Raw genomic sequence first — 21810 nt, forward strand, 5'->3', positions numbered from 1 at the left:
TGGATAACGCAGACGTCAGCCGCCAATCCCATCAGCTTTCCTTCCTGTAGGAGGTTACTGTCAAGTCTGTTATTCTCCCTCGTGGTACTTTCAAAAATCATTACTTCTTTTATATTTTATCTTGTTAACTGTGAACGAATATCCGCTCTGCTGGTGGTCTGGTGGGTGAGCGCTCCTTCTGCCTCCTCCTCTGCCGCGTGCCTCTCACGGCTGGAGTGCGCCATGCGGGCTGCAGCTGAGCTCATGTAGCCTCCTCGGCCCCGCCAGCCGCTGCATGGCTGCTGACCCATCACCCGCAGAGAATGACGCTTTCCTCCGGTTCTGGGGCCTTGGCGCTGCCTTGAACTCACAGCCCTGCGTTCTCAGGAGCCCGCGGCCTCCTGGACATCCGACCCTCTGTGTGAGCTTCCCCCGTGTCCTGACTCGCCCTACCAGAGGCCCTCTGGAGCCACTGCCGAGTCTGCGGTCAATATCCACAAGGGACACAGCGTCCCCGCACGCCAGCTCGGAGCACTTGCCTTCAGACCAAGCACCGGAGGCGCGCCCCACCTCGCTGTCAAGCTCACCAACTCCCCAGCGTCATTCCATCCTGCGATTCCCATAGAATGACTTTTCTAACATCCTTAGCGTCTTCCACCTGCACCAACGACCTTGGCTTCCTGGCCTCGGCCACTGTCCCCACGGCCACGCCCAGGAGCCCTCCCTGGTCTCACTCCCACTGCTCCCCCAGACTCTCCGATGGCTCTTCCAGGCCATCCACCTCGAGGGCCCGGCACCCACCCCTGTCCGTGACGGCTCTCGCCCTGTCTCTGCAGGAGACCAGCCAGGCTCCATCCAGCTCCAGGCCCAGGTCTCTCCTAAGCCCCTCCAACTGGGCCTGAACCGGACCGCACCTGCAGGAACCATGCCCGCCAGGGCCACGGCCTCCATGTGCTGTCCCATGGCCGACGCGACCCCTGGTGCACAGGCAGCTGTGGGGCAGGGGTGGGGGGCTCGCCGTGAAGCTCTCAGCATCTTCACTGCCCCCCGCCCGCTGCTCAGCCATGCCCCGAGCTCCGGCCCTGCCTGTTACCCCCTGCACTGCCCTCCGCGACCAGCTCACGGGTCTGCCCCCAACCCCTACCTCTGCTCTGCTCCCCAGATCTGCCTGACCACCTGCCCCGAGTTCACCGCGATGACCCCCGCAGCCCGACAGGCCCTCACCCAGACGCCACCATAGGTCCCCCCGCCCCACAGCCCAGGCCCTGCGCTGCTCTGCCTCACTCAGCCGAGTGCCCCGGCCCCAAGCCCACGGCCACACCCCGGGCGACTGCCCTGTGGGCCCCTCGGCCTGGTCAGGCCACGTGCTCATCCCCTCCCCGCCCTCCGCTCTTCCCGCCGGACAGCACCTTCTGAGACCTTCTTTAGGAGTCTGAGTATCTCTTTTTATCTGTGGATACTCCAATTGCTACTTTGGCTACTGCTAACTTTTGGCTATTGCTAGAGAAAACCAAAAGTTTTCTTATATGAGGCCAATTTAGTAATTTATTTATATTAGTCTGAAGTGCTTTTCAATGCTTTATAAGTTCTAAGAGTTTCATTCCTCATGTCATCTCACTTTTGTATTATTTTCCAGTTTTTCTACTTTCTCTTTTTTTTTTTTTTGGTACACCACACAGCTTGAGATGGCTGGATGGCATCACCGACTCGATGGACAGGAGTTTGAGTGAACTCCGCAAGTTGGTCATGGACAGGGAGGCCTGGCGTGCTGCGGTCCATGGGGTCGCAAAGAGTCGGACCCGACTGAGCGGCTGAACTGACACAGCTGGTGGGGTCTTTGTCCCCAGACCAGGGACAGAGCTCGGCACCCGGCAGGGAGAGGGCTGCATCCCCCCTGCTGCACCTCCAGGGCACCCCTGCGCACCTCCTGACTCTGTTTAGCTGCAGTGCAGAGATGCCCCAGGAGTGGTGTGGCAACGGCACCCATGCCCGTCTCCTCTCCGAACCAACGGGGCGAGGCTCAACTGCGGGCTGTTTGCCCTCGCTCCCAAAGACCCAGGGAAGACCTTATCACAGTAGGAGAACAGTCATTTATGGCCGTTAAAAAAAAAAAAAAAAAGGATTTTTATTAGGAATTGATGCTGAATAACCTATAATATTCATTTCAGAATGCCCTAGGATAACCCTGGCTTTGCTTACCTAATTTCCTAGTATGTTAACATATGTGAACACAGCACCACAACACAAAATTCTTCTGTTATACATCATACTTGGTTAAAATGAATCACTGCTATCAATGTTATTAAATTCACAGTATTCTGGTGTTACTGATTTTTCCAGCTTTGTTCATATTTGCTGGAAACGCAGGGTTGTTGCTTCCTTTGAAAAGTAAACATTTCTGTTTCAGGATAATTCTCAATAGTCAGAAACCCCGCCTCAACAGATAAAGGGGGCTCAGGAGCCGTTTTCTGAAGGCGACTCCCAGCCTGCCGGGGCTGCCACTTGCTCAGGTTCCCTAACCCTGTGGGATCAACTGTGGGGCTTCAACTTTCTGGCCAGCCCTGTTTGTTTCTGCGCTCTGTCTGCAGCTCGGCACCAGCATCACACTGCGCCTGTCCAGGTCAAACTCGCCCGGTACCAGGTCTTCACACGCCGCTTTTCAGGACCCAGCGCCTCCTACCCATCGTCTCTGCTTTCTCACGGATCCTTTCTTAAATGGTTTTACTCACACCTGCCGCCGGAGGAGCCCCTACTGAAGGCGAGCAGCTCTGCCTGCCTGTGGGCTCAGACCCAGTCTCAGGAGAGGGCCCATGGACGTCCTCTCTGAGCCCCCCACCTGGGTAGCCTCACGGGCAGCTTGCTGGGTTCCAGAGACGCAGCTGACTCCGTCAGGGTGACCCATTGGCCGTCCCTCGGCCCCTGGTCACCCTTCCAGCACCGTCTGCAGCATGCCCCACCGACCCCGCTCTAGCTGCAGGCTCCTCCCCAAGGGCTCGGGACACCCCCCACCGCTGGCTCTGCGGGCACCAGCGAAGGGCCCGCTCCCCCGATGCTCTGCCCTAGGAAGTTCCGCAGTCCGTGTCCTCTTAACGCGCACAGGCCCTGCTGGGCCACTTCCACCTGAGCCCGTGTCCACCTCCTCTGCCACAGCGTGGCTGGAGGGTCCCTCTCAGGCCCCAGGGCTGTAAGGGCCCCCATAAGCAGGGCCGTGAGCCCTCTGGGACCGGCCCTGTACACGCAGACAGCGCCCCAGATGCAGTGGGTGAGACGTGGCCGGCTCACTGCCGGGCCCTAGCCCCTGGCACGCCCGCCCGCCCGCCCGGCCCTTCCCAGCCAGACTGCAGGCTTTCGGAGGAGACTGAGCTGCCCTGACTCTGGGGTCCCTGGCCTCTGACCAAGTGCTGCCCGCCTCAGTCCAGACCTGAAAAGTGCCCACTGGAGACACTCTAAACACACTCAGAGTCAAGTCAGAAGCTTTCCAGTGGGCCCCCGTGTGCGGGTTTCTGTGGAATAAAGAAAGTGCGCTTACGGACTTAGCGATCCACTGATGAGGCAGTGACTCAGTTCCCAGGATAAACAGCGGAACGTGGGGAGTTCTACATTAAAGATATAAACACACAGCCCATGAGGGCAGGCGTGGGTACACTGACGCCGCTGGAGGCAGGCGGGGGTCGGGGCGGCCAGGCGCGGGGCTGCGCTGGGGCCCGCGCTCCACGGGGCCGCTGTGGTGCCCCCCCGGGCAGCCCACTCACCGCCTGAGTGACTCCGCAGGATGGAGACGCATCGCCACTGCTCTACGTTGGCAAGCTTGCCACCGGAGCCGAACACGGTGCTGGGCCCGATGTACCTGTGCGAGAGAGGAGTCAGCGGGGGCCAGGCCGGCGCCACGGAGACAGACAGACAGACAGCGGCCGGCTGCATGGTGGGGGCCGGGCGGGCGAGGCCGCATCTGTGCACCGGGTGGACGCTCGCAGCCCGACCGACCTTGGCAACGTGTCCAAGAGACAGAATGACGTGACGGCCACAGGCCCGGACGTCACTCAGAGCGAGATCCCTCACGCCATCTACACTGGATCACAGCCCAGGACACACGGAAACACAAGCACAGCCTGCGGCTCCCTTTGAGTGGTGGGATCGTGATTTGCTTCTACATTGGCTAAAACCACAGCATCCGAGGCCCTCCTGCAGGCCCGTGAACTCCCTGCTGGGACGCTGGGGCCGGAACAGCACTGGGGTTATCCCCGGGCCCCGCAGGCGTTCCCAGCTAACACGCTCCATCCAGCAGAACCCATCCAGGCTACAGGCAGGCTCTCCTAGCCGCAGCCCCGGGGACACTGGCTGAGCGGGAGGCGTCTGGTCCCTAGCCTGCCTGGCCCAGAGGCCCAGGCCCAACCTGGGAGGCCCCAGGAGAAAGTGCACCCTGGCTGCAGGCGCTCGGGGCCGGGGAGCCATGGAGCCCTGGAGCCCCGGGCAAGAGCGGGCGAGTGAACGCCAAGGAGGGCGGGCTCTGGACCCCACCGCAGGAAGGACAAAACCAAAGAGGCCACCAGCACTGGCCCTGGGGGCCCTGAGCCGGTCTGCAGGCAGGGGGGTGACTGCCCCCATCCACGTGTACTTCCTGCCAGCCCTGAAGCTGGAGCTCTGGGGACCTCAGTGCCAGGGTGGGATAAAGACCAGCAAAGAACCTTCTAGAAACAAGACGGAAGAAAAGAAAACAGTGCTTACGTAGCCCGCTTCCACACCATAATCAGTTTGTCGTCTCCCCCGGAAGCTAAGTACATCCCACCGTTTGACCACCGCACACAGTTCACGCACGCTGGGGAGAGAAACAGAATGTCACGTGTCTGCGGGGCTGGGCGGCAGGCGCAGCTCGGAAGGCCACTCTGTCGGGGCAGGAGCGGGCACGCGGGGCGCCGATCGTGTGCACGAGCGCCCGCCCAGGGCAGGGTCCGCGGGGGCGCTCGTCTCTGGGAGGTCAGTGCTGAGCGCACGGTCCGGAAACTGGGAACTCAGAGCCCTTGCGTGAGCCGGGTGCAGCCTGCTGAGACATGTCTCCGACCAGGGACGACGCTCCACAGGAGGGCTCGTGAGAAAAGGCTGAGACGCCCTCTCCAGACCATCCAGGGAAGCGGCTCGGTAGAGCGTCAAACTGGCTTCAAGCCACCTACCAGCTCCTTCCCAACTGCAGGCAGACCGCTCTGCGCGCGCCAACTAAGCGGGCAGAGATCCTGGCCCTGCCGGTCGGAGCCCCCGGGGTCCCACGACACAGGACACTGTCCAGGCTGTGACCCTCACGTGGATGGCGGGAGGGGCCCAGTGCGCACTGGGCGCGTAACTGGGAGCGGAGCGGCTCTGGGGCAGCTGGGCGGGCCCCAGAGCCGGGTACGGCCCCCGGATGCTCCAGGGCAGGGAACTGTGTGGCTACCACGGGAGAGGAAACTGCGACCCCGTCGGGGAGCCCGAGGCCTGGCAGAGGCCCCGAGGGCCACGGCGGCCGCCACGGCGGCCGTCCCGGCGGCTGCTTAGCTGTCTCGTGGGCACCCTTCCCTGGAACCCTACTGCCTCCAGGCCACTGGTCCCAAAGCCCCGTGGAATCAGGCAGGAATGACTTGTGAGCAGGAAATCACCGGAGGTACCTGCGGACTGTCCAAAGGTGGTTCTGTGGGCGGGCCGGGTCTTCTGCTGAATAACTCACCCAGGTGTGCAGCCAGCATCTGCGCGTCAGACAGCAGGCCACGGGAGCTACGCCGCACGGCCTTATCTCTCTGATCACAAACACACGTGCTAGCCTTGGGCACTGTGCCAACACGCAAAGCCTGCAAAGGGCCACCCTGTAATACCTAAGTGATTGTCCATCTGGCAAAGCATCTTGGGGACATTCTCGTCCTTCTCGTCATCCTCCTGGAGGACTGGAGACATATTCCAGATTACAACCTTCCCAGAATCCTGTCCTGGAACGGAGGAGCAAAAACAACTCGATAAGTCTGGAGCGGGCACTGGACACGGTGCCCCGCCCTCGCCCGGTGCAGTCAGGCTGACCGGGCAGATGAACGGAAACAAGCGCTGCTGGGCCCGGAGGCCCGGGCTCTGCCCTCGACGCTGGCCTGGACTCCAACACGGGCCCACCAGGGGCCCAGGGGGGCCTCGTGCCGATGTGGGAGACAGCGGCTGTGCAGGGCACCCCACACCTCCCTCCCGCCAGGCAGCGGGCACTCTGCTGGCACACACACCTGAGCATCTCGGGAGGGATTCCACTGCTGGGAACTCCCAAAAGGGCAGCCCCTCACTAACTCTCCAGTACAGAAGCGAAAACCAGTAAGGGCCTGGATGTGGACGTGCCAAAATCTCCACACAGCGCCCCCGAGACAGCCTCTCGGCCAGGAGGTAAGGGCTCCTCCTCATCAGCCCCGGACCTCAGGGCGCCAGCCCGGCAGGCAGGCGCGCCCGCGCAGACGAGGACGGAACCCCAGCCCCAGGGACTGCGTGGAGCTCTCCCGAGCCCTGAGAGACGCGCAGTGATGGCGGGCTGAAGCCTGCGCACAGCCCCCTCCAGTTCTGTCATGGGACTACCAGCCCCCCCGCACTCAGGCAGCCGAGGTGCAGGCTGCCTTCGACAGGAGCCCACGCAGCAAGGCCAGAATGTAAACCTGCTGCCAGCACACTTGGAGCGCGCTGAGCCCCAGGCTCAGCCATGAGCTGCCACGGGCGCGCTGCAGAGCGGGGCGGGCGAGGGTGGGCACAGCGCCCCGCTGCTCCCCAGAACCTACCTTGCCCTCCAGTTGCGAACTTGGTCCCGTCCGGATGAATATCAACTGAAAAAATTGGTTTGCCTGGGAACAGAGGAGAGAGACACATGGTAACATGCCAACACGTGCAGAACCAGCGACTCACATGCTGTCCCCGATCACCGCTTGAGGAAAGACAGGCTGCCGACAAATGCCGTGAGTCAGCAACAGCGCGAGCTGCCCCACAGCCTCCCGGGCACCGAGCAGCCCGCAGCGCCTGTGCCCGCGGGCTGCGCCTGCAGACCCCGCACTCACACCCAGGTCACCACCAGGTGGGCATGTCTGAGAGGCAGCTTGGCCCACCCCGGTCCCAGGGGCGGCAGCGATGGGCACCCTCACCCGCTCCCCCTCCGGTACAGCTGGACCCCACTGGCGTCATGGAGTCATCTCCGCCAGCACAGACCCACAGGGTGCGGTCAATCAGACAGCACTCCCTGAGGGAAAGGCTAGGCCCCACCGGGGCCGGCGAGGCTGGAGCCAGTTGGGCAGACTGACTGGCGAAGGCTCCGCAGCAGACTTCGCCCATGGGCGTCTCCCAGCTCTCAGCCTCCTTCAGCCCTGGGCCCAGCCCAGGGAGGGGGCTCAGGGACACACGAGCGACCTAACGGCGAGCTGGACATCAGCAGTCACTAACACAGACGTGGGGCGGTCGCCAGGGGTCTCTCAGTTGAGGACTCTCTGTCTCCATCACAACAGCGGGGCACAGTGGAGGTGGGCATGAGGGTCGGGTGCTGGCGTCACGTGACAGCAAGCGGGGACCGAACAGCAGTGTGGCTTCCCACAGCGCCGTCTCCTGGAGGGCACGGCCACAGTGAAGCCAAGCGCAAGCCTCCACGAGGCCGAGGCAGGCCTCCACCTGGTCATGACGCGGTGGCAGGGAGCAGAGGGCACAGGCACCAAACGCTCCTGCTCCGCACTCTGGAGGCAGCAGTTACTGCAGGCCCCGAGCCACAGCTCTGTCGTGACAGGTCAGCTCTGCCTAGCAGCCATGGGCCCACCCCGAGCACAGGCGGTGTGTTCAGAGCCGGGCGCCAGGGCGGCTGTCAGCCCTGACCCAGCGGCACCCACCCGCGCGCAGCAGCCACCAGAACTCGTCCTGGGGCACAGACCTGCACAGGCCCCCTCCACCCTCAGGAGAGCCCAGACACCATCCGCAGCAGCCCCAGGAAGGCAGGCGTGGGCAGCATGGGGGCGTGCCGCCCATCCCCACAGGGACAAGATAACCCAAGAAGCCTACTCCTTCGTGTTCTGCATAGGCCAACTCGCCTGGGCAGCTGCCATTGGAGCAGACGAAGTCCCAGCTGAGCTGGCACCAGTCCTCAGTGGGCAGCAGCGAGAGCACCCAGAGCCCAGCTGGAGCACAGCACACCCATCTGCCTGCAGACCCACCCGGAGCACCCAGAGCCCGGCTGGCACACGCACAACCCCAGGGAGGCAGGATGCACACGCTGGGAGCCTCAGCGCGAAGCTGGGGGCGGAGCCACCGAACTCAGCCCGGGGCTTCCTGCAGAAACCACAGCTGCCCTGAGCTCCCAAGGCGGAGGATCAGCCAGAAGACGGGGCACCACCAGGAGTGCAGACCCGGGGGCAGGCTGCCACCCTGGGGCAGGAGCAGTGGCGGTTCCTATGGAGAAGGAACTGTTGAGCTAGAGGACGTGGGGACGGCAGAAACGGGGGTGGGCCCAGGATCTGCTGCCTCGAGGAAGGCGCTTCAGCTCTCTATGCGGCCCCTCATCTACAGACGGGCAGCGGAACCCTAATCTACAGACAGGCAGCCGGAACCCTCATCCTCCAGACGGGCGGCTGGAACCCTCATCTACAGATGGGCAACTAGTCCCCAGTCTACAAGACAGTCGGCCAGCACCGAGGAGACAGACCAAGACTCCAAGTCACAGGGCCTCCGAGGCCTGCGTCTCAGTACCGAGTCTCTCAGAGCGGGGTGTGCCCGCACTCATCGAGGCTGGCACCCATCTCCTCTGCAGGGAATGTGCCTCGGGTCAGAGGACACACGGACGGATCTCTGAGGGGCTCTGGCGGTGGCGCTGTGGCTGCAGTGTGAGAGCCTGCCGTGGAGCCACAGAGACGCGCCCCCGACGGCCTCTACGGAGACGGCGACACAAGTGAGGGATACCCCAGGAGCCGCCGCAGCCGGCATCCCACCCTCGGGCTCTGCTCCCAGATGGCCCTGACCCTAAGCCCCCTGGAGCACCCCACTCCCATGCTGTCTGGGGGTGCTGATCCGAGGGCTGCAGCACGCAGCTCCCCATTGGGCAGGAAGAGAGGCAGCTACCGAAGCCGGTTCTGACTAGGGCACTCAGACAGAACCCTCCTCCCGGGCCTTAGGAGGCCCCCGAGTCCTGACCTTCACCTACCACCACCTACAAAAACCAACCTGAGATGATCAAAGGCCTGGATGTTGAACGTAACATTTTAAAAACTCTTAGAAAAAAACAGGAAGGAAAACGCTTCGTGACACTGGATTGGGCAACGATTTGTTAAGATGTGACAGCAAAAGCATGGGCGTTAAGAGAAAAACTGGACAACCTGGATTTCTTGAAAACTTTCACTCATCAAAGGAAACTATCAACAAAGTAAAAAGGCAACCTGTGGAATGTGAGAAAATGCTGCTAAGTAACATCAGATGTCCAGAATATACAGAAAACTCCTAAAACTTAATGACAAAATCCTCCAAAACTTTGATTCAAATGGGCCAAGGGGGGCCTCCCTGGTGGTCCAGTGCATAAGAATCCACCTTGCACTGCAGGGGAGGTGGGTTCGATCCCTGGTCCAGGAACTAACATCCCACATGCCACGGGCAGGGCAACCAAGACCTCGCACCGCAACAGAGACCCCGCGGGGAGCACTGAGGCCCGGAACCACAGCCAGAGACAGACAAACGTTAGCGGGTGAGAAGACCACACACTCCTGTAAACGGGCAAAGGACTGAAACAGACATTCTCCAGAGGACAGCCACCGTGAGAAGAGAAGAAAGAGAAGTGAAGACCAGGGCTGGCGGGGAGGGGGTGGAGAAACACACCCCGTGGGCTGGTGGGAACAGAAACTGGGGCAGCTCCCACGGGAGTGCAAACGGAGTGACCCGCGCTGGGCTGCGCTTAGTCGCTCAGCTGTGTCCGACTCTTTGCGACCTGTGGACTGCAGCCCGCCAGGCTCCTCTGTCCATGGGGATTCTCAGGCAAGAATACTGGAGCGCGTTGCCATGCCCTCCTCCAGGGGATCTTCCTGACACAGGCATCAAACCCAGGTCTCCCGCACTGCAGGCAGATCCTTTACCATCTGACTCACGGGGGAAACCCAGAACTACCTTGGATCCAGCAACCCCACGACTAAGTTTATGCCCCAAAGGACTGGAAGCAGGGTCTCAAGGAGGCATTTGTACCCCAAGTTCTCAGCAGCTTCATCCCCAAGAGCCAAGAGGGGGACACAGCCCAGGGCCCAGCGGTAGATGACGGCTGAGGAAACGTGGTACGTCTGCACAGTGGAGCATCACTCGGCAATAAAAAGCAAGGAAATCCTGACACAGGCACAGCACGGAAGAACCCTGAAGACAATCTGTTACCCGCATCAGCCAGGCACAGAAGTGCAGATGCTGCAAGACTCCACTCGCATGAAGGCCCGAGAGGGGTCAGATTCAGAGAGACGTGAAGCAGAACGGCGGTGCCGAGGGCTGGGGCGGCTTCGGTTTTGCAAAATGAAAATGCGTGTGAACACACGGGACACGACTGAGTAGCACGCGTGGAAGACGGTTAACACGATAAACTCTACGCTCGTTTTCTCACAACTTGAACAAACGCTAAGCAAAACCGAACCAGACCATGCAAGTCTGCACACAAGCGAGCAGGTGGGGGCGGGAGCTGGGTGCACTTGTCCAGGTGCTGGAAGCACGTGGCCATTCCCGCCGGGGACGCGCAGGTGAACCCACACAGGCAGAACGGCCACCGCCTCAGGAAGCAGGAGGCACGCACACAGAGCCTCACAGCCAGTTTTCTAAAACCGCGAGCCCGTCTGTGAGATACAAATGAGCGTCAAACACCTGTGGCTGCCATCAGCATGCGGACACGCTCCCCCTGCAGGTGACAAGTGTGCACGTCCGTCCCACAGCCTGCACTCTGCAGAGGCCCGGCTGCCAGGCCCCCCGGCCCACAGGGCCCAGCGCCTTCCTCTCGTGCCCACCAGCTCTGCCCTCCGGCCCCCGTTCCCCTCATGGGCTCCCCCCACCCCCCAGAGCCGGTCTGCTTTCCCAGGAACGGTGTGGCCACCTTATGGCAGCTGGGCCACTCTGCCCAGCAGGATGTGGGCCGCGAGCGCTGGGTACCTTGTCTGCCTCCTCAGGGTCTCCCAGGCCCCGCAGCGCACAGCGGGCCCCCCAAACACCAGCAGTCGCGAAAGGCTGGGCAGAGGCCCCGCGTTCTGACACACCTCCCGGGGCGGCGGGTCCTCTTGGCTGAGAGGGACTCATGCGGCACCCCTGCCAGGGAGCAGAGCCTGGCTGCACGGCCAAGGGGCCTCTGGGACCCCCAACCTCTGGGTCCTGAGTCAGCACTGCCGCCAGACACCTCTCGGGTGTCAGCTGCCCGAGACGTTCGAAACAGCGCACAGGAAGGAAGCTGGAGGCTCGAGTCAGGCAGCCGTTGCTGGGCTGGCTTTGGCTTTTCGCGCCGTGAACCAGAGGTGAAGCCGGTGCCAGCGCGTGTCTGCAGACCGCTGTCCCTCTTCCTGCGAGTTTCTGAAGTGCCATCCCTTCCACCAGACCCATGAGAAAGGCAAGCGCAGGCAAGTACCACATTCCCACAGAGGGAAAATCCGTTTAACAACCTAAAAAAATCACACATAGTTAATAATACTGTATTGCGTATGTAAAAGCCGCTAAGAGAGTAAATCCTGGAAGCTCTCATCAATAAAAAGTAATCCTGTGAAGCGACGGACGTTAACTACGCTTACTGTGATGATCACGTTTGCATTACGTACAAATTGTGCTGTACACCTGAAACGAATTAATGTTTTGGGTCAATTTTAAAAAAGAACCACCACCCCACGATATTATTTAAGTGGAGAATGCCTGGTGACACTCAGCTGTCTGGGGGAGGCTACAATAAGAACACGGGTTTCTGTGACGCAGGCCGGGGGCTAAGGCCTTAAACGGCCCAAGCACCTTTACGATGCAGTCCACGCACCAAATGAAACCCGTGTTTTCATTTCTTCCGCTGCCCACACGGCACAAGAGGTCGGGTTCCCCACAAGGGCCCTGCACTGGGAGCACGCGGTCTCAAGCACTGGGCCCCCAGGGAGGTCCCAAACGCAGGTGTATTTAGAAGCCCCAAGTCACCCAGTTATCTTTTCCCAATGGTCTGAAAGACCACGTTCAGAAGTTTTACCAATGTGTTCTTGGTTTTGCATTTTCTAACTTTCTAAAGAAAACAGGTCTTACTTTTCTCAGAAAAACTTTTTTACATTTTTCAAATGACAAGTGCAAAATCACCAAGCACTCTGTTCTCCAGACCACACCCCATTAACACCCCTGTGCAGCCTGACTTGGCGGTGGACACGGCCAGACAGAGAAGCCACTCCCCTGCTCCTCACCAGCGCCCAGGCAGAGCCGGCGCTTCAACAAGGCCCCCGGGCGCCCCAGCTGCTCCTCCACAGCCTCCCTGACCCTGGGGGTCCCGTTCACCCCCCATATTCCACCTGGCAACTCTCTGGGGAGGAGAAAACACTCCGCATCTCCAGTGGGGAACAGATTACAGAGCCTGCTTACTTGACAAAACTCACCACGTGGGAAGCTTGATGTCTGTGCAGTTCAGTACGTAAGTTACACTTCAAAAGCAGCATGTGTGTGTGTATGTGTGTGTGTATGAATGTCACACCCACACACGTGCATGCTCACTGCACCAGTGCCGCCCTGGCCGCCTCCTGCGCGGCACGGCCACAGCCTCTTCCCAGGTCCCTTGGCTCCCACACCTGGCCCAGGCCCGCGGCCTGGCAGAGTCACGAGGCCGCAGCCAGGAAGGCCCCTGAGGCCATGCCAGGCGGACTCCTGCACCCACGCGAAGCCAGCCGTGCCCCTTCCCAGGCCTGCCCCGCAGGTGTACTCTGGCCACCCTCTGCCGGAACGCTCCGCCTGCCCAGTGAAAGAAGGGCTTTCCCAGACCAGGCCTTCTTGCCAGGCAGCCTGGGAGAGCCCAGAGGAAGAGTGGGCGGGAGACGCGGGTGGGCCTTCTGGTCCCTCTTCTCACACGAGGCGCCTGGGAGCCCCGAGTAGACCAGCCCCACCCCCCTACCCTGTCCTACTCTTCCTGGCAGGAATGGCATCACCTGCTGTTCCCCAGGGCGGCGCTCGCGCCCTGGGCCTGCAGGAAAGGCAGGCACGCGGCAGATACTGCAGATGGTGGGTGGGCAGCTAGGGTCTGTGCCATGCCCAACGCCCGCTCCATCTCCAAGCGTGCTGCTGACCTCAGCAGGTTTCAGGAGCCGCACACCCTGACAGTCCACGGGCAGACCCCTGGACAAACAGAGGCGCCTCGCATCTCTGGGGAAGAGGATGGTTCGAGGCAGACAGGTCCCAAGACGGGGGCCATGGCTGCAAGGCCCTCCTGGCTGTGTGACTGAAATTCTACTCCTAAGGCGAAAGCAGCTTTTTATGCACTCTTTAAGTTAAAAGAAGTATCTGCAAACACCTTACTTCCTGGCCTCCGTCTCTCTACTTTTTTCTCAGCATATTAACGAAATCCACTGAGTGTCTCAAATCTAGTCACCTGCCTCTACCTTGCTGACCTCCACCCTGACCTCCTGCCTCCACTGCGTCTCACACCCAAACCTAGGAAACTGCCTGCCTGCAACACCCAGCCTCCCCAGGAAGGCCCAGGCACCCTGCAACGCCCCGGGAGGAGCACACACTTCCAGGCAGGTGCCCAGGGCTTCAGCCCAGAGCCCCAGCGGCTGTGGCCCGCGCCGTCCATTGCTGATATGGTCGCCCACTTGAGCCCTCCAGGGACCGTCACTCCAGACACTCCCTAGCAGCAGCACGTCCTCCACCCCGCCGTCCTCCCAAGGGCCAGACTCAGGCCTACAGCACGCATACCGCAACCCTGCCTCCTCCCTGGAGGCTGTCCCCTCTGCACTCTGGACAGCAGTCTGTCCAGCGGTCTGCCCCGCGCTTGCCCGGCACACATTCACCTCTGATTCCACAGGACTTCTCTGCAGGAGGATTCAGGGTTTAGGGTATAAACCCCAAGCGTATGATGCAAAGCAGAATCCCACCCAGTTGCTTCTGAGCGTTCTTCAGACGTATTCTGATTACTTTTCAAAACCCCACTACTGTCTCCAGGCATAAGCTGGTGTGAGACTGTGAAAAGCATACAATTCCTGAGCCTTCACAGGTGAGCTGGGAGCAGGCCAGGCAGGTGTCACCCACTTCACTCAACAGACCGGGTAAGAGATGTCAAGAGCCTTCTGGAACACAGGTCTGGCAAGCAGCAGAGACTCAAGAGGAGGACCATCTGACTCCAAAACGAAAGGCAAAACCCTTGTCCTCAAGCAGCTCACAATCGAGGGGGACGGGTGAACAGGTCCCCAACAGCAACCACCGAGAGACACGCTCATGCAGCGCGGCCCTCCAGGACAGGCGTCAGCCGGCTGAGTGCTGCAGGGCGACATCGGTGAGGCCACAGCGCTCCCCCACCCACTGGCTCCTGGAGCCTCATCCCTGCCAGCGGCGGAGACCCAGCACATCCCCAGACACCAGCCTGTTGGACTAGTATGATCCGGGCCAACAACACAGGTTACAGGAATGACCACAGCGGTCACGAAGGGTCACCTCCTCCCGGCCTGTCCTCAGAGCAGCCGTACGGGCCTTTCCGCACCCAGGTGCCTGCGGTGCTCACCCCCTTCCCTCTGTCTCCCCTTCAAGCTGACGTTCTTAAATGGCAGTAAAAGGCCTTAAATCCTCTGAGGAATGAGAAAGGATTGCAGACAGGAGAAACACACACCTCAGAGCAACAGGACCACTGACAAGCTACCCTGTTGCTGAAAATCCGCCTGACACCTTTCACAGCACTGCCGGCCAAGTGTGAGCCAGGAACTGATGGAGGGCGTGGCTCTGCAGTCCTGGCCCTTCTCGTTGGAATGGGCTTCACTCAAGAGCTGTGCATGAACTCCACAGGGGACAAAGGCTCAGGGAGGGGAAGAACCATGACCCTCCAGTCAAGTTTTCTCAACGTACAGACTACGTTTTCCTACAACCAAAACGTAACTGCTCTCACTTTCTAACCAATATACGGTCATAACCTAATTAGAGACAAACCTTATCTTGGCCTAAAATAAAATACTGTGGCCACCAGATGCTAAAAGCCAACTGACGATAAAAGACCCTGATGCTGGGGAAGACTGAAGGCAGGAGGAGACGGGGACAACAGAGGACGAGAAGGTTGGATGGCATCACAACTCAAGTGTTGGTGAGTTTGAGCAAACTCTGGGAAACAGTGAAAGACAGGGAGGCCTGGTGTGCTGCAGTCCATAGGGCTGCAGAGAGTCAGACACGACTGAGCGACTGAGCAACAACAAAGAAACACTGTCTCCCAGAACACAGAACCAACCACGCGCACGCACGTGTGTGGACAGTCCCTTGTATGTGACCTCTACACACACAGCAAACCTCACGGACTCCTGTAGCTCGCCTCAGCTGAAGACGGCCTTCCAAGTCTGGGCACGGGGTCAAACGGCAGGGTCGGATCTCACCAAAGTGCAGAAGGTGGAGTCAAAAGCCCAAGAATTCAGTTAATAAACGATGATGTCTTGAACCCGCTCTGACCCCACATTCAAAGCTCCTTTCTGTGACGACTTCAAGATTTAACTCACCTCCTTAGCACAGTGGTTCTCAACTGGGGGTTCTGACCTGGCCAACAGGGAGCATCAGCAACGTCTGGAGACAGGCTCTATCGTCACAAGTGCGTGATGTCTGTGTGTGTCAGCGTGTGAAGGCGCTCCGGGGCAGAAGCCAGGGCCGCCGCTAACTCCCTACAACACACGGGCTGGTCTCCACGCAGTCACGTGCCCCGAAACGTCAGCAGTGCTGGGACGGAGAAAGCCTCCCCTGGAGGCAAGGCCTAACCATCTCATCAGCCCGGAGACAGACGACGGGCGAGCACACCTGCGCCCGGCAGGCGCTCGCCCGCTCGGCCCGGCAGGCGCCCGGCAGACGCTCGCCCACTCTGCCACCAGGCCCTGCCGCGCGGAAAACGCAGGCTCGCTGCGCCTTCCCTCCCTGGGCTCTGAGAGCCCAGAAAGACTACGTTCAAGCTGCATCATCAGTCAGGAGACGGAGTGCAAAGTCAGGAAACCAGAAAGGCTGTGACGTACTCTCCAGAGTACCTCGATCTCTTTGGTTTGTAAACTGAAGTTAGGGTGGCTTAGCTGGCCACCACCCGCCACTGGGATTCCGAGCAGCTCCCGCCTCACCAGTCCTTACAGGATGGCGCGGGCATGGTCCAGACTGTCAGTCAGCCTGTGCTTCAGGAGAGCTGTCGTTCACCAGCAACGGTCCTTCTGAACGCTCCATGAGACTGGGCTGATTTCAGGAGACTTTAAAAGAAAGGAGATTCGACAAAGAACAGGTCTAAAAGAGTCTCAATTTCTTCTATGGTTATCTCCTAGGTTTCTAACGCACTTCAGACTCTGGGGAGCCCTCTGTCCTCCTCCCCAAGCAAACACCGCAATCACACCAGGAAGCAGGCAGGGCAGACACCGTGAGGCTCCCTGTCCTCTAGGCCGGTGGGGAGGCCACGGGAAGGAGCCCCGGCCCACAGTCCAGCCCACCCTGCCCAGCCCAGACTTGTTCCCATCTGTGCCTAAATGATCGCTTAAGCATCCCGACCTGCTTGTGCTTATGCAGCGTGAAAATCATGTCCTACAAAGGAGCTCATCACGAGGGGGAAATTATACAGCGGGAGGACGACATGAGGAGGGCGAATCACACTCAACCTGGCCGCGCAGTGTGGCAACAGGAAAATTCCTTCAGGCTGCACTTGCTCAGCAACTAACTTTTCCTTTCCTGACTCACACGCACGATTTATAATTACTGAACATCTGCCCAGTTCTGCCGGGGGAGCCCGCACCCTGCGCCTCAGGAAATGCACTTGGAGTGAAAGGCAGGAGAAATGAAACTGGAGCTCACTGCTTTTGCTTTCACGAACTGGCAACTGAGTCAGTTTGGCCACCTCAACTCTCACCTGGGTCAGCAGCGTTATCGGACCCTCTGTATAGAAGGCACAGTTAAGTGCGGCAAGGGATACGGAGCGAGCCAGGCAGTCCCTGCGCTGGGGGCACATAAGGCGCCCACCCTGGGGCCGGAGAGGGTCTAGTGAGTAACTCAGGAGCAAAGGGGGACCTCACCCGGACCCTGGGAAATGACAAAGACGTGATACCCTGCAAAATGGAAAGGCAGAGCACTGCCGAGCCAAACAACAGACTGGTGTTCAGTTCAGCTGCTGCAGGAGAAGGCATCCTGAGATCCAAGTTCAGAACTAAAAAGCTACTGGCTTAGGGAAGGAGAAAGCGCCTACCCGACAAGCTCTAAAAGAACACTGCAGCTCCCTCTAGGCGCCCGGCTGAGTAGAAACGAGGAACAGGACAGAACCAGGATGACTCCTATCAGCAGTCAGACAGCCGGCGGCGGCAGGGACCCTGGCCTGGACGATAGCTCCCCCCAGCACTGCCCGTGGCGGGTGGCGGCTGGCGCCCCTCCCGTCCCCAGGGAACCAAGGCCAGGGCCCGCAGCAGGTGCGCGCACCAGGCAGAACTCGGCCAGCACTGACGGCCCCCGCACGCGTCTCTGCACCAGTCTCAACCCAGGGCACTGAGCAGTCCGCTCCGGGTGTGCCGTGGGGCCCCGCGGGCCCTCTCCGAGCACACGCCTGTGCCCCGCGGGCCCCACCCGAGGGGCGCTGACGCTCCAACTCGGTGAGAACGCATTCCCGCGGGCTGGGGGGCCTCGGCCCGGCGTCACGGGGCTCCACTCAGAGGCACCGCCAGCGGATCAAGCCCCGGGTACGGCAGGACGTGCCCCTTCCAGGTCTACACGCCGCCAGCGGAAGGCCACCGCGCCCGGCCGTCGCACGCTGGCCCGGCCCGGCCCGCGCCCGGGGTCGCTCCGCCGCCGCGCCGCGACCTCCGCCCGGACCGCGAGGCCGTGGCCGAGGGCTCCGCGCACGTGTGGGGGCGCGAGCACGTGAGGCGCCGGTGTCCCCGCGTGGGGACGGAGCCCGCCCCGGCCGGCCCCACGGCCCGGGCGCCCCGCGCCGGGGCGAGGCGGGAAGCCGGCCGCGGCTGCCCCGCGCCCCAGACCCGGCCCGGCCCGGGGCTTGGGGCCCCCGCGCGCACTCACCATTGTGGTTGACCCAGGTCGGCTTCAGGAGCTTCATTGTTCGGCCGCCGCCGCCGGGCTGAGGCGAGAGCCGCGTCCCTCAGCGCGCCCGGGCCATGGAGCCGCCGCCGCCGCCCGCCCTCCGGCCGCCGCCCGCCCCGCGCCCTCAGCGCCGCCGCGCCATCGCCGGCCCGCGCCCGCCGCCGCCACCGCCACAGCCGCCCCCCGCGCTCGGCCGCCGCCGCCGCCGCCACAGCCGCATCCCCCGCGCCGCTCCTCCTCCGGCGGCTCCCGGGCAACGCCGGAAGTCACGACGCGCACCTGCCAAACGGCCCCGGCGGGAAACCGCTCCCCGCGTGCTCGGGCCGCGCGGCTCCCGGGCCGGCCGGCCGGGCGGCGCCGCGTCGGGTCCGCCCCGGGCGGCGGGGGCGAGGGTGGGCCGGCGGGGGGCGCGCGCGCGGGCGGGCGAGCGGGGCTGGGCGGGGCGGGGCGGGCGGCGCCGGCGGCGGGGGGCGGCCGCTGCCCCGGCGGCGCCCGGCGGGCTAATTGGCGGGCTCACGCCGCCCCCGGCGCGCTCTCACTGGGCACCCGCGCGCGAGAGCCACGTGCGGCGCAGAGGCCCGGCCCCGACGCCGGCGGACGAGCCGCGGCGTTTACCGCATGCCCGGCTCGCCTGGCGCGCGAGGGCTTTCGGGCTCCCGGGCGCCGCCGGCCTCGCCGCGCTCGGCACGGCCCTTGCGGGGCGCAGGCCGGGCGGCCCCCGCGGGAAGGGGCCACCGAGTGGCGCGAGGTGCGAGGCGCCGGCCGCGGGGCGGGGCCGCGTCGGGGGCGGGGCCAGGCGCGGCGGCGGCCGGAACGCCGGGCCGCGAGGCTGCGCGGCGGCCGGACCGGAGAGCGGCGCACTGCGCGGGTCGGACGGCCGAGGGGCGCGCGCCCGGAAGCGGCGGCCGGCGACCCGGGGGCATGGCGGCCGCGGCGCTGGGGGCGGCCTGGCGCGCAGTGCGCCCCGCGAGCGGGTGAGGGCGGAGAGCGGGCGCGGGGCGCGGGTTGCGGGGCAGTCACCGGGGTCCTGAGCGACTTCACGGGGACGCGGACGGTGACGCGCGGCTGATCTCTTCCAGGCTCCTGGGGGCGCGGCCGACGCAGACGGGGGACGCGCGGCGGCGGGCCTCCCTGCTGTCCTTCTGGGGACTCGTGCCCACGAGGTAAGCCGGCCGCCGGCCCGGCCTGGGGCGTCGCGCCCGGGCGCCCGGAGAGCGAGGGCGCGCGACGTTCGGTTTATGTCTAACCAGGTCAAACAGTAAATGCAGAATGGTTTGAAGAAAAGTTAATTGGTTTTGAAGAGATGCTTATGTAAAAGGTTTAAAGAGCACAGACAGTGCCTGTGTTTCTTAGTTCCTGGAGAGATGCGGGGAGGCCGGAGGTCCTTGTTTCCACCTGCGACCCTGGACACCTTCTACGGGCGTCGTTCATGAGACTCAGTCTTGATGCCAGAGGATTCGGTTGTTCTTAATAGTAACTTATTGGCGCAGCAGATGTGTTCGTCAGGGTAGACCAGACTTGTTGGTGCTGGAGGACGAGGAAATTTGTTAAAACATCAAACGGCATAAACAGGAACTTGCTAGTCATTTTTATTATACTGTCTCGTTTAGTCTTACTCATGTTTATAAATCACACGTCTATTTAAAATGTGAGTGACAAGTTTTTAACGGGTAAACAGCAAGGTCTAACTGTATAGCACAGGGAACTAGATTCAATATTCTCAGATAATGTGATGGAAAAGAATAGAACACATGATGTATGTACGCATAAAAGAATCACTTAGCAGTACAGCAGAAATTAACACAACGGTGTCAGACAACTATACTTCAGCTTAAAAACTACATAAAAAATATGAGGGATGAGCATGTAATCCATCAGTTTGGTATTTTCATATTTCAGTTTATCTCAAGGCCTACCTGAACCCCTGCACTAGAGATGAGCACTTCTCTTTATGCCCTGACACCCCGTGGAGTTTTCCCCCCACTTTCTGGGTTGACCATGCCCGCCCAGTTCTTCTGAGGACCTCGCTGGAGGCCAGCGCACACGGTTCTTTCCTAGCAGCGAGTACAGTTCCAGTGTGCGGGCACTTTACCTAGCGCCATGTCTCTGCACACTCACGACACCACAGAGGAAGACGTTCAGTGTCTGCCTTGTGCTTTAGAGCAGAGCCTCTGCGGAAGAAGAAGAAAGTGGACCCCAAGAAAGACCAGGCAGCGAAGGAGCGCTTGAAAAAAAGGATCCGGCGACTGGAGAAGGCGACCCAGGAGCTGATTCCCATTGAGGATTTTATCACCCCGGTCAAGCTCTTGAATCAAGCGAGGTAAGGGCCTCTGGGCTTGAGGTCTTGGGGCAAGGCAGTTCTGTCGCCTTCAGGAAGTGGTGCCATGGGAGCCTCACACTTGTCGTGGGCAGAGTCATGGGCCAGGGTTGGCCAGGCCCCATGCTGAGTCCCCTCCTGGAGAAAGCGCAGGGCGAGTATGGGCGGGAGAGTATGGGTGGGACGCTCTGGGCAGGGCTTGAGCAGGTTCGAATGTGGCCCACAGCCCCGCCCCTCTGGATGGCAGGACACCTTCAGCCTCCTGCTCCGGGATGCATGTTCGAGAAGCCGGTGGTGGAGTGGGGTGGCTGGGACTGCTGCCTCACCAGAGCCCATGGACACAGCAGGGCCGTGCTGCATCGGGCACCTGCCGTGTGGGGTCTCCTGGGGCTGATAACAGGCTCTCGGCTTCCTGGGATATTGGTGTCTGTTTTTACGAGGCCATTTGGCTTTTCTCCAAAGCCGGTTTTCACCACGGCCTGCTGGGGGGATCGCTGTTCCTTGTCTCCACGTAAAGTGAATGGCACGGGCTCCCGGTGGTGTTGCCGCCGCATCCACCGTCCCACCCCTTAGTTTGTCCCTGTGTTCCACGCACGTCTCTAGTGGGGACACTTGGGTCCCGTGCAGTCGGCCGGCGAGGTTTGTGCCTCCAGGCCACACCCTTGGCTCTGCGTGTCCCCAGGCAGCGGCCGCCGGTGGAGCTCCCCTTTGAGGAGAGCGAACGGAGAGCCCTGCTCCTGAAGAAGTGGTCGCTGTACAAGCAACGCGAGCATGAGCTGGAGAGGGCCGCCATCGCATCCCTGCTTGAGGCCCAGCGGGAAGCTCTGCAGGAGCTGGAGCTCACGGCCCCGGAGCTCCATGCTGAGGCCACCAAGCGGGACCCGAGTCTGTTTCCTTTCGAGAGACAAGGGCCAGACTACACACCGCCCATCGCCAACTACCAGCCCCCAGAAGGCAGGTACCAAGACATCACCAAGGTGTACACACAGGTGGAGTTCAAGAGGTAGAGATGCGGGTAGCCACCCTCGGGACACACCGCCCGGCAGAGCTCACCCCGCCAGACTCCGGCCTGCTGCTGACCGGTCAGGCCTGCTGTGAATAAACATGTTGACCCCCGTGTCTCTGTCTTCTGTTAACCCACCTGAGGCTGCCAGGAGGGGGCTGCCCTTGCTTGCCTGGCCTGGGGAGAAGAAGGCCCCCACGCTGACTGCTTCCCTCCAGTGACCAGGAAGGGGCAGAAGCTGCTGGCAAGAGGCAGTGGCCACAGGGGTGGAGGTGAAGGGCATGCGCCCTGAAGAGAGGCAGGGCCAGCT

General features: G+C 61.6%; 2 protein-coding genes across 5 annotated transcripts in view; one reads left to right on the plus strand and one right to left on the minus strand.

The window, feature by feature from the left end:
• Window positions 1-18340, minus strand: part of HIRA (histone cell cycle regulator) — a 45591-nt gene extending 27251 nt beyond the window's left edge. The window contains exons 1-5 of one of the 4 annotated variants that reach the window (XM_086349202.1): window positions 18160-18340; window positions 6747-6809; window positions 5820-5930; window positions 4705-4795; window positions 3732-3826 (exon numbers count right to left, since the gene is read on the minus strand). In XM_086349202.1, the coding sequence (XP_086205328.1) occupies window positions 3732-3826; window positions 4705-4795; window positions 5820-5930; window positions 6747-6809; window positions 18160-18196 (397 nt within the window). In that variant the 5' untranslated portion in view covers window positions 18197-18340. Of the gene's footprint in view, window positions 1-3508; window positions 3576-3731; window positions 3827-4704; window positions 4796-5615; window positions 5751-5819; window positions 5931-6746; window positions 6810-18159 lie in introns of those variants that run through there. The other 3 variants (XM_086349205.1, XM_086349203.1, XM_086349204.1) reach the window with 3 other exon arrangements.
• A 33-nt stretch (window positions 18341-18373) lies between these two features.
• Window positions 18374-21616, plus strand: MRPL40 (mitochondrial ribosomal protein L40). The gene is made up of 4 exons (XM_086349265.1): window positions 18374-19154; window positions 19260-19343; window positions 20342-20500; window positions 21180-21616. Exons 1-4 carry the CDS (start codon window positions 18799-18801, stop codon window positions 21502-21504), a joined length of 924 nt encoding a protein of 307 aa, XP_086205391.1. The 5' UTR covers window positions 18374-18798; the 3' UTR covers window positions 21505-21616.
• The last annotated feature ends 194 nt before the right edge of the window (window positions 21617-21810 follow it).

Source organism: Bos grunniens, chromosome 17, assembly GCF_055505025.1.
Source record: "Bos grunniens cultivar Pamir isolate PY7600 chromosome 17, Bosgru_T2T1.0, whole genome shotgun sequence".
NCBI lineage: Eukaryota > Metazoa > Chordata > Mammalia > Artiodactyla > Bovidae > Bos > Bos grunniens.

Bases quoted from the DNA above. Each gene is read 5' to 3' on its own strand.
- MRPL40 (XM_086349265.1), top strand. From the start codon at position 18,799: ATGCCCGGCTCGCCTGGCGCGCGAGGGCTTTCGGGCTCCCGGGCGCCG. The intron at 19,155-19,259 runs GTGAGGGCGGAG...GATCTCTTCCAG, and splicing joins GCAGTGCGCCCCGCGAGCGG to GCTCCTGGGGGCGCGGCCGA. The intron at 20,501-21,179 runs GTAAGGGCCTCT...GCGTGTCCCCAG, and splicing joins AAGCTCTTGAATCAAGCGAG to GCAGCGGCCGCCGGTGGAGC.